Below are 12,720 nucleotides of genomic sequence, written 5' to 3' on the forward strand. Positions count from 1 at the left end.
GCCGTTGGCGTCACCGGACAAACTGGCAACCCTGCTAGTGCTGCATACTACTTTTGTTCAGTACAGATATATATTGTAAATTCACATCGGTTGGTAGCTTGTCCCTTGGGAATAACGCAAAGTGCACTCTTTCGAACGTCTATTTGATATATATATATAATATTGACCAGGATATATCGAACGTGTATTGCTCACTTTATAGTGTAAAGATATATAAATCGATAGTATCGATCACTATCTACTACAGTAACTTAACACAACGAACTTTTATATTGATAACCTTAATATATGATTACATGCACGATGCCTGTATATTGAGTCCGTAATACATGTTCTCGCAATCCAGTGTAGTTGCCTGCACTTTGTACAGGTCTCGCACCACAGTTAATTGTTCCATTGACTTACACACTAAACTCGTCACTTTCAAGATCTGCCAAAGCATAGATAGAAGATTTCAACTGGTTTATCCCACCCACCACATGATAGCTGAGATCTTGGCCTATCATAGCACTTGCAAACTTCTATATCATGACCATTTAGATTTTGAGCTAGAAGAGGAGAAAGTTTAGCCTACTGAACCCCCACCCTTCCGTCTGCTCGCTCGGGAGTAATAAAAAATATTTAACCAAGGGTTTTCTAAAATGGTTTATATTACCTTCGATCCTCCCTATTTTCCCACCATCTTTACTTCAAATTATGCTCTTTCACATAAAGGCAGAATTAACGATGATGATAACTGATAACATGCTTAAACAAGTATTATCTTAGGTACTTTTATCTCTTTTCTCTGACAATGGTTAACCTGTCGAGCGGAGGTACAAGACTCTAATTGTGGTACTTAGTATACTCTGTAGTGCAAGATAAAGCCACTCACAGTCGCGCCTAAGCTTGTATACTCTCGTACTCATATCATACCTATAGAAGGATTGTCATTTTACTCACACCACAAGCCTCCCTTACAACAACAAAAATCCCATTGAATTTCCTATAAAAAACCCATAAGAAATTTCCTTAGGGATTTGGCCCACGGGAAAGGGCATTTCCTATATATGGGGTTTCTCTGGGGAAATATGCCACTAGATATTTGAGTTTGACACACGGGAAAGAGCATTTCCTATGGGGTTTTAACGGGGAAAATAACCCATGGGAAATAACCCACAGGAATTTTTTTCCCGGGAATGACAAAATCCCACAGGAAAAATCCTGAAGAAAACGGGGGGGGGGAATTTTTCCCCACTTCACAAATCCCCGTAGCTGATTTATATCCATCAGATTATACTTTCCTATTAGCTGGATCCCGAGCATATTGGTGATTTGTCTATTGAATATTCCTGCAAAAATATCCCAGTAGATTTCCCTTTTGACAGAATCAGACTTGTTCAATATTCCCTAAACCAAGATCATGAAGACGTAGCTATAGATCTGCATTAGAGAACCAAAATCTGGTTGTAAGATATTGTCCAACTCCTGCCCCCCCCACCCCACGGTGGCCAATACGATTGTGACACAAGTTCTATACCCATAAGTTTAGAATCCTTGGCCTAGATTAACCCGGGTGAGCAAACTTCATCGAATAATTATAAGATCAAACGAACCTAGCTAAGCTTTTACTTATTAGTATACCATAATGTAATTCGGCAGGCCAAAATATATATCTTAAAAAGATTGGGTTTAACAATAGTTTCGTACTTTAAACGATTACTGGTCTTGGACTTACCGAAGTATTATATACTTAACCGCCAACACGTCCCTCGGTTGCTGCTTGGTGGAGATACTATGTGTTCTTGAAGTTGTTTCCCTATTTACGAACTTCTTACTATACGGGAAAACTAATGCTTCGTCAAAAGGACAAACACCATTTAGTGTTCTGGTAATGAAGCATAAAAACGCTCAGACAATAGGCGGATTCTGTAGCTAAAGAAATCTTACAATTTAATAGTATCATATCCATGGTTCCACTTTTGTGTATAGTATTTTTCTTCTGAGCAATAAACGTCTCTGTTTCACGGCATGATTTTTTTAAATATTCACAAATGCGTTGTAACGATCATGATCTTCGATCAAAAGAAGTTAAAGACGGAGTATATAGCTACGATAGAGAACGAACGGAATGATAAAACGTAGAACTCTTGTAACAACTAAATTGCATATCTTACTATTTTGTATTCTACTGGTCTGATACTAAAGAAAGCAAAACAACAGAAGACTTATTCTGTGTTGTAAACAAACATGTTTATCTCTCTTCTGGTGTCATTCCATATGTTATTTGCTGAGAACTATGAAGAATGAAAACTGCTTACGCCTCTCACCAATGGAAAGACCCACAATTTAACTGCAGTCCTCCCTCAAGGCATTTAAACAATCCTTCCTGGATAAGTATCTTACTACCAGAAACCTCAGCAGTGCATGAGAAATTTTGAAAATTAAAAAAAAAAAATGATGGATACAACTCACTCATTTCGAGGTATTTACAGAAAGGAGACATCTGTTTATTTTCTGGTCCAATGTTATTCAGTTCAGAAGAACTTTACTTTTCTATCTACGGTTAAAGTACACGAACTGTTTATCTGTAGGGAAAGAGTAACTGTATTCCAGTAATACTATGCATATTTAAACAGAGCGCATGTATAGAGGAAGTTCATGCACCGCCGATGAGACCTTGTCTTTTAAAAACATAAAAGCTACACCATGCATCTTACAAACAGTTTACAAGAAAGGGCTTAATCGCTAGACTTTAAAGCCCACAATATATACATCGTTTGTCTTCGCTCAAGTGAGGAATTTCATGAATTCAAAATTCCTGTTTCAACTTAACATTCGGTAGACTGGGAATTAAAAGTGTTCCCTAAAGCTGTCAACTATATGTATTGTAATGAGTTTGTTTGATTTGATACGTCGAACTCGAAGATTTTAATCTTCTTCTTCTTGGGCTTCGACCGCGGTATCTGTATTCTCTGGTTTAACAACAATATAGTGACGTCAGAGGGGTAACAAATTTATACTTCAGAGCAATATCTGTTGCTTTGTCTCGAATAGAATTCTCCTCCTCTTCGGATAGAGCTATCTCGAGCTGCAGCTGTGCTAGAAGTTCTTTGACTGTGACGTAAGCCCAATATCGTTGTGCAAAGTCATCCACCTGATGCGGTTCCAATAAGATGTCAATCCCACCTTTATCAAGGCGACTCTGTGATCAAAGAAGAGGTTGCGAGTGAATAAAACATTACTATAAGCACGCGCGTGACATTGCACTCATGCAAGGAGTTTCTCGGCAATATTTCGTATTCAATTCAAGCGTCATCTTCTTAAAGAAACTTTTGATACGAAATTGTAACTCCGTGTCCCGTTAGAATTAACCTGATAACATGTTACACGACTGACACATTAATAATGTAATCGTTGTTTTTGTGTGTGCTTAGAAGAGGTGGGTTGGGGAGGGAGGGGGGGGGTGAACTCGTTTCGAGACTAATCAACAAACATCTCCTTTTATCGTAATAAAAAACGCAATTATAACCCCATATTGTCCTTGCTATAATTATTGTTACCCTGTCATAAAGAAGCAATGAAGTCTTAACGGACGTTTGCTCCAATGAGGATGAAAAACATGAAAGGCGTCTCGACTACATATTTAATGTACCACTTCGACCAACAATATGTAAATGCGACACTGAAAACAGAATTCGAGCGAAATATAATCACTTTCAAAATCCCTTTGAAATCGTTGCGTCTTCCTTAAATTCAAAACTTTCTTCACGTCATATCGCAAGATATTATATTTATATAAATATATAGTATACAATTACCTTTGTGGTCTTGGTCAAGCCCCACTCTAACTGGACGTCGAAGGCAGAGAGTTTATTACCTTCGTAGTCATCTTTAAGTTTACCGGCGATCACAATTTCTGTCCCTTCGAAATGACTAAGAAAGTTTGTTTTTGTCAAAGTGTCCATCTCTACAGCATTCTCCGGGTACTGTACATCTACATTATAGAGGATGGGAGTTGCGACTTCTTTATAGAATCCATCTAATTGCAAGCTTGGGCTGGAGTCGGAATAGATTTTTCTTGCTAATCCTTGGTTGTAACCGGATAGCTTTTGCAAAAGCTTGTAGTCTGCTGAGGCACCAAAGGCCAATGAAAGGAGAGCTATTTTGCCATCAATCGCTTTTGTGATACTTTCGACGATTTCTGAAGGGTTGGTAATGCCAGATGTTGGTTCGCCATCAGTGAGGAGAATAATCATGGACAAAGCATTTCTAACGTTTTGATCTTCCAATTCCTTGAGCCGAATGATGGCGTCCATTAAGCCTCCGTGCATATCAGCGTCTAAGATGAGGGACGAAATTTAAAAGATTTATGAATAATGTTGTTGAAATAAAGTAACACATACTAGCATATGCTCTAATCAGACGGCAATCATGTTGTATATGAAAAATTACACATACATAAAATATGCACAACCAATTCATGATTTTGTGGAACTGATGCACCCCCTGTCACTGTCCATTTAAATTTGAATTGAAACCATGTGATCATTTGGAATACGGAAACATTGGCATAAAGTTAAAAATAAAACCAATGACCACTATCCAACATCTATTGAAATAACCATATATGACCCAGTGTTCTTCTTTATCGATTTCAATTTTTTGGGGGGATCATTAAACTTTGCTTTTTCTCATATATGATAGGATCTTTGTTTTTTAGCTAGAAGAGAATAGTATAGGATCAATATTAACATAATTAGCTTTCAGTCTGCCGTTTATGTGGCAACAGTGATATGAAGAAGGTGAAAATTGATCAAACACTCTGTATTTACACTTTCAATGTGAACTTTCACCCCATCAGGACAAAAATGGTAGGATTAGTCACGTGGTCATCATTTTCACCATTTCAGAGAAGATATATACCAAACCAAATTAACTACAAATTTAGAAACAAATATAAAAAAGAATTGTTTTCTTTCCAATTAATAATTTTGCCCGCTTTTTACATTATTACATGATATGAATCGTCTGTTTGTAACAATAACGGTGTTGTTTGTAACTAAAAATTTGTTGTTATTTATAAGGTATAGAGTTACCTCCATCGGCTCGTAATCCGTTGACAAATTGCTTGGCGGCCAACTTGTTTCCCGATGTTGCTTCAACCACGGCAGTATTCCAACGGGTAATGGAATCCGAAAAGCAAATAATATTAAAATGATCAAACTCTCTTATTTGATCAATAATAGAAGCCATGGCCAGTTTCGTCTGAGCTATTTTAGACCCGTAAATATTCGCTCCGTCTTGATCATTCATTGAGCCGCTGATATCAATAACAAAAATGACATTCTTTGGAGTTATTGGGAGACCCTCCGGTGAAATGTGATGCACAAAGTAGCCATTCACGACCTAGTAAAAAGCAAAATAATATTTATAACTGTTCAGTCATTTTTTTTTTTTATAGTTGACCAAAGTAGAACCAGTATTTAAGTTATTCACATATAACAATACACATGCATGGTGGTAAATGTAATCCTCTTGCCAAGGAATTCATCTCACCCAACCCCCCCCCCCTCCCCCCACACACCCTTACCCCCGCTTTGCCCATCCCCGATGTAGAAACTGTCTTAAGCATTAACTAACATTGTCTAGAATTCAAGCTTAACACTGCACAAAGCAGGTTCCTTGATAATTCCTGGTATTGGTAAGGTATCATATAGTTAATCGGGAAAGCACACATAAAAAATACCTCATAACAAACACAACACATAACAAAATACCTCATGTATAAACAATAAAAGTGGTATAACATGATTGAAACCATCGAAGTATGATTGAAAAGTTTGATATTAGAACAACTTTATACCTCTATGTGACCAGCACCAGAGTCACGTTCTACGTCATAGGTGATGACCAGGTCTCCCTTTAATCCCATCTCAGATAATCCTTCTTGATCCTCATCAGAGGGATTAAACCATGCATGTACCTTTGTATCGGACAGTCGATTAACAGTGAGAGCGTCATAAAGGAAATCCGTGTTTAAAGAATCGTCCTGCTCCCAGGAAATGTTGGCAAATGATATCCCTTGAGGCTCAGTGATATAGACATCCGCCCTGAAACTCTGTACGACCTACCAAATAAGCCATATTAAAAAAAAAACACATCAAGTTTGGCTATAAAAGACAATTTCAATAGTAAAATTTTTAACCTAATAGCGTTTTAAGGCAAATTAAAAAAACAGACAGGAACACAAATCCTAAGTATATACTTTGAGATAAAGGAAGAGGGTTACATTATGTTAATACAAGCAGCTTATATAGTCGTCCATGTTTATCGAACACCTGTATAACCTACCGTGATCTCACATTGTAACTACAACCGGCCTTATTTAATTTGAAAGGCGTATTGCGTTTCTCAACTTAATTATCCTACCCATCGTATTGACTTCTATAACTCTAAATGTACAATTCTTAAAATCGTGACAAGAAACATCAGCCCGATTCCTCTACGTACAGGGTAAGCAATGGCTAAGAATTCCTGCAGTATGCTACTGTGGTAGGCTAAGACACGCGACCATGCTATGAAAGTGAACGTCGCATCTATGACAAGTTAAAGCAGCAACAGATATGGGCCACATCACTTTGCAATATGAACACGTCTCTTAGATACTGGATGTCAATCCAGTTAACGTTCCATGCTACCATTCTATAGGTCACCAATGGGTCACGAGATCACTCTATTTACTAACGTGATTTTACCTCTTTCGGGAAGATATTAATCTTGTGCTGGAAGACACCGTTTTCCCTTCGAAGTATTTCTTGAAAGGAAAGATGAATGGTCGCTGTGGTGTTTGGTAACAGATTCACACTGGTTTCAAATTTAAGTAGGTCATTTATACTGTGAATAAATGATTCGGAAATATCACAGCTTGGAACGACTTTATTAAACAAATCAGAGAAAAAAGTGATAGCTCTAAGTTCCATTTTAAAGACAATCATAAATTATTGCCTGCACGTGAAAAGACGAAATCTATGACTTTTACGACATACATGTTATTTATTCACTGCCAAGCTTAGAGAAAGCCGTTTTTTAATTGTTCTTCTTGGACTATAGTGATAAACCCAATTCTTAAATCAAATCTAATAAAATATTTTGAAAAATGTTTCATGAATAAAGCAACTAAATATTTCCGATTATAAACCTTATCTGCTGAGTGTTTACCTTTGCGTGACTTGACAGGCAGTCAGCCCTTGTCTCTTGGCTTCGTTGTAGGCCTTCTGGGCTTCTTCCTTCTCACGAAGAACGGTCTGATAAACCCGACCCTTAATGACCCTAGTGTAATTGATAGTATATGGAATAGTCATGGGAAAGAAATCTCACCGCATAGTAAGTAACGAGTATTGGCATATATTTAAAAAGAAAGTGGCAAATAAGTGCCATAAATACAAACGTAGTATAAAAGTTTCTTTGGGACGCAGCTTAATCGTTCACACAGAGTATTGATACATAGTACTCACATTAAGAACTCTCTAGTAGTCTCTATGTAGTATCCACACAGGGGACTCACATGCATAAGTCAGTGTGGATATGTTTTAATGTCCATATAAGGTATTTCACATGATGAAGGAACCAACAAGGATATATGTTAAAGTGTCCACACAAGGTACTCACATGATGAAGGAACCACCAAGGATATGTGTAAGTGTCCACACAAGGTACTTACATGGAAAAGTCACTGGTGATGTTCAGCTAAACGCATATGGTAACATCATGAAGAAGTTACTAGTGAGGGGCTAGCTGTACTCACATGGTACCCACTTATGATGTGTTTAGCTGTTCTCACATGGTAGCCACATGAACAACTTACAAATGATGTATGCCACTGTACACACATGGTACTTACATGAAGAAATCACTGATGAAAGCTCCTTTTGATAATCTGAACCGAAAGTCTGAGTCTTGAGACACACTTGCTTGGTTCTCTATTTCTGTTATCACAGTTGTACTGACATATCTAGCTGTGATGGTTGTCTCCACGTTAATGCTGTGGATCCATGGTTCGGGGTTCGTGGATGTTAACTAAAAATGAGTGGGAAAACAGACATGGTCCTAGTGTAAGCTTGAAGTATTCTTCTCCATCTTTACATGTTAAAGTAAGAAAGTAACTAAAAGTTTCCTAGACTAATTTTTCTCTAAAGATGGTTCTGTACTAAGTCAAAGGATTTGTTCTTACAGATTTAGGGTAGAATCAACGTAAGTCATGGACGTTATTAGATCAGACAACTATGGAAGCAAAAAAAAAGGTGCCATAGCCCTGTATGGCATGTGTGAAAACGTTTGGTCTTCTATCCATATTTGTAAACTGAGTAATGTGAAAATATACGTTATGCCTATAACAGTGGGAATTATTGTTTTACATTTAATACAGAACGACGATAGCACTATGCGTGTCAGTGTGATGTAATATTACTATTTTAATGTAATTATTCAAGCAACTATTTATAGGCCTATACTGAGTAATACGTTTCCGCTTGCATGACTCGATTTTATATCAGACGTGACACCTGACATTATAGAACAATAGTCAGGAAATTCCATAACCAATATAATAAACATTAGGATTGATTCCATAGATGTATATAACATAAGGAGGTGAGAAGGTTAACAAAAGATCATTTAAACAGAACTATTTTGAAGAAAAACCCAGGCATCATAATATGCTCAATGACCTTAAGCTGTGACTCAGTTTCCTAAAACTGCGAAAGCCGACAATTTGCCAGCAACTCAACCACTTATATAACACAGATAGATCCGTTATAAACTCATACGTTGGTATTATGATATATATTTACACTATACTGTACTACTGTTATTCTTATAAGTGCAACTGTCCTTTTAACTCCGAATGTAACCTGTGCATTTGCTTGATTTACTCCTAACTAATTTGCGCCATACTTACAGACGGTGTTGTTGTTATTCCTTGCAAAGGAGAGTCACCACTCCCACTTCCACTCCAAATTTCCTTAAGGAGAAAAAGAACAAAGAATTATATTTTTTGGTACAAATAAAAAAACAATAGACAAGTACATTTATGTATATCATTATCAGAAATATCTTTCCTAACTTCCTAAAAAATGATTATGCATCGGAATGACAAAAGAAGGATCCGCCATGGTGCCAACTACTTTAGGTACCCCGCTGCGGATACTTTAGGTAACATCACATAAATAGATATGCGCTACATACTTACAGAAGGCGTTGTTGTTATTCCTTGCCAAAGAGTGTCACCACTCCCACTTCCACTCCCACTTTCCTTCAGGAGAAAAAGAGCAAGGAAACATATTTTTCGGTAATACAAAACAGTAGACAAGTATATTTTTAAATACTTTTATCAGTAATATACTTCCTAACTTCCTAAAAATGATTATGCATCGGGGTGACAAAGCAAGGATCAGCCCGGGTGACAACTATATGTACTCCACTGCGCTGTACTTCAGACAACATGCCAGAGATAAGATATATGCGCCATATACTTACATACGACGTTGTTGTTATTCCTTGCCAAAGAGTGTCACCACTCCCACTCGCACTTTCCTTAAGGAGAAAAGAGAAAAGAATCATATTGTTCGGTGCTCAAAACAATGAACAAGAACATTTATATATATTATCAACAGAAATATCTTTCCTAACTTCCTAAAAATGATTATGAATCGGGTGACACAAGAAGGATCCGCTGGGTGCCAACTATTCTAGGTACACTGTTCTAGGTACACATGTTATATCACAGAAAGAGATATGCGCTATATACTTACAGAAGGCGTTCCGGTTATTCCTTGCCACAGAAAGTCACCACTCCCACTTCCACTCCCACTTCCACTCCCACTTTCCTTAAGGGGGAAAGAATAAATAATCACATTTTTCGGTGCTACAAACCAATAGACAAATATATTTATATATATATATCAGTATCAGGAATTCTTTCCTAACATCCTACACATGATTATGCAACGGGGTGACACAAGAAGGATCCAACTGGGTGCCATTCTAGGTACCCCGCTGCACTGTGCTTCAGGTTATATCACAGAAACAAATATGCGCCATATACTTGCAGACGGCGTTGTTGTTATTCCTTGCCAAAGAGTGTCACCACTCCCACTCGCACTTTCCTTAATGAGTTAAACAACAAAGAATCATATTTTTCAGTGCTACAAAACAATAGACAAGTACATATATAAACACCCTTTATCAGGAATATCCTAAAAATGATGATACATCGGGGTGACAAAAGAAGGATACGCCTGGGTACCAACTATGTTAGGTACCCAGCTGCGCTCTTCTTCGTGTTATACCACAGAAAGAGATATGTACTTACATACGGCGTTGTTGGTATGCCACCACTCCCACTTCCACTTTCCTTAATGAGAAAAAGAACAAAGAATCATATTGTTCAGTGCTACAAAATAATAGACAGGTATATTTTTAAATACTTGTTATCATGAACATCTTTCGTAACTTTCCAAAAATGATTATGCGTCGGGACGAAAAAGAAAGGATCCGCCCTGATGCCAATTATTCGAGGTACCCTACTGCGCTGTATACTTCAGGTTATATCACGGAAATTAATATGCGCTATATACTTACAGACGGCTTTGATGTTATTTCTTGCAAAAGAGTGACACCACTCCCAATTTCCTTAAGGAGAAAATGAGCAAAGAATCATATTGTTCGGTGCTACAAAACAATAGGCTAGTATATATATTAATAAATACCATGATCAGGAATATCCTTCCAACTTCCTAAAATTGATTATAAATCGGGGTGACAAAACAAGGATTCGCCCGGGTGCCAACTATTCTAGGTACCCCGCTGCACTGTGCTTCATGTTATATCACAGAAAGAGATATGCGCTATATACTTACAGACGGCGTTGTTGTAATGTCCTGCCAAATAGAGTCACCACTCCCACTCCCACTTTCCTTAAGGAGAAAAAGAACAAAGAATCATATTTTTCAGTGCTATCAAACAATAGACTAGTACATTTATAAATACTATTATCAGGAATATCTTTCCTCACTTCCTAATAACGATTATACATCAATAATAGCTATCATATTACGTTACCTGACTCACTCCCCTTTCACCCTTGCCCCGACCCTACCTCCATACCCCTCCATACCCCAAATATGTTAATTACGACTAAAATCGTCTGATCAACTGCCATTTCTTTGCCTGAATCAATATCCAGTATCTATGGATATTGTCATATTCCAAACTTCAATTGAAAATAATAACAAACAACGACACCACGAATTTTACACGTTAAAAGATCAATAAATGTTTTCTTCGTACCTCTGGTTCCTCTATATGCCATGATAAAGGTGAACAAATCCCACGAAAAGTTGAGACGGAGAGGAGAATGAAGGAAAGTAAAAGAAACTTCATCCTGGAATATAAAAACAAGACTTGAAAATTTAGTAGGAGCGAAATCATAATATTAACAATGAAAAATACAGGTTTCCACATTTGATTACTTTCGACCGGAATTAGTTCACATAATTCAGCTGTAAAACTCGATTTTGTCAAATACTAGATATTCTAAATGTAAATTAAATTCCACAATTTATAAGCGAACTCAGTACACCAAGTCGTGTTTTATGACGTAACATGGAATGACTGTTTAAAGCACGATCTATGCAACTGTCGTTTTAAATAATAAACTCTTAACAATAATCAAAGTTGAACATGTTTGCCTCCAGTTCGTAATATTCTGCAAAATATAGCTTTACAGACCTACAGAATTTATTCTAGTTATATATATATATATATATATATATATATATATATATATATATATATACATAGATGAGAATTGTTGAGACTAGTGAAACGCTAGTAGCAGTTACTCAGAGTTTCACGCGTTGAGCGATAAAACTTACCTTCACAATTGAGTTGATGCTTTTACGACCAAATTGAATTTGCTCTTGGAGGCTCCACACCAGGCAAATGTGTGTTTATACCTCAAAATTACATGTTTAATATATGTACGAACTAACTTTAACCACAAACCAGAACCAGCTATTTGAAAATACTTGGAATAGCTAGTAACGGACCTTGACATTTCTTCAAACTTGACATTTCTTCAAACGACAATCTAATAAAGATGTATGCGAAAAGCATCTTGGCTTGCCACCAAGTTATTTTTGGAAATTTTTCAGGGGTCTGAATAGTTGCGTCATTATTGTTCCTGACTTATATATATTATCAAAAGATATATCTTCCGTTTGCAGTTTCCCTTGTACAATGTCATCAGCATTTGAACTATTACAAGTTATATATATATAAATAAATAGAAATTATATATAAAAATACTAAATTACTCATATATATATATATATATATATATATATATATATATATATATATATATATATATATATATATATATATATATATATATATATATATATATATATATATATATATATATATATATATATATATATATTAATGCAATGGAGGTAAACGACAAAGGCAAATGAATATATATAATTGCCTTACTCTAGAGATCAAACATGATGCTAACCAACTCGAAATCATTTGTGACTCCTAAAGCCGGATCTCGAAAGAGAAGGCAAAATATGTCACCATAAACAGAACTAGTATTGTTCGATACAGGTGACAAACGCCTACTGTGGAATTACGACCTTCCTTACCGGTTTCGAACCTCTGGACATACAATCA

General features: G+C 36.5%; 1 protein-coding gene across 2 annotated transcripts; it reads right to left on the reverse strand.

The window, feature by feature from the left end:
• Positions 1–1,906: 1,906 nt before the first annotated feature.
• Positions 1,907–12,143, reverse strand: LOC139962097 (inter-alpha-trypsin inhibitor heavy chain H4-like). 2 transcript variants are annotated; one of them, XM_071961976.1, is made up of 16 exons: positions 11,916–12,143; positions 11,329–11,422; positions 10,899–10,955; positions 10,621–10,671; positions 10,352–10,393; positions 9,792–9,866; positions 9,517–9,573; positions 9,230–9,292; positions 8,939–9,001; positions 7,883–8,058; positions 7,201–7,311; positions 6,738–6,876; positions 5,846–6,109; positions 5,079–5,388; positions 3,801–4,321; positions 1,907–3,184 (listed from the first exon to the last, which is right to left on the reverse strand). In XM_071961976.1, exons 2-16 carry the CDS (start codon positions 11,419–11,421, stop codon positions 2,960–2,962), a joined length of 2,247 nt encoding a protein of 748 aa, XP_071818077.1. In that variant the 5' UTR covers position 11,422; positions 11,916–12,143; the 3' UTR covers positions 1,907–2,959. The 2 variants fall into 2 exon arrangements, with proteins under 2 accessions (XP_071818077.1, XP_071818078.1); XM_071961977.1 differs by lacking the exon at positions 10,621–10,671.
• Positions 12,144–12,720: the final 577 nt, after the last annotated feature.

The sequence above is a fragment of the Apostichopus japonicus genome, chromosome 20 (genome assembly GCF_037975245.1).
Source record: "Apostichopus japonicus isolate 1M-3 chromosome 20, ASM3797524v1, whole genome shotgun sequence".
NCBI classification, from domain to species: Eukaryota; Metazoa; Echinodermata; class Holothuroidea; order Aspidochirotida; family Stichopodidae; genus Apostichopus; species Apostichopus japonicus.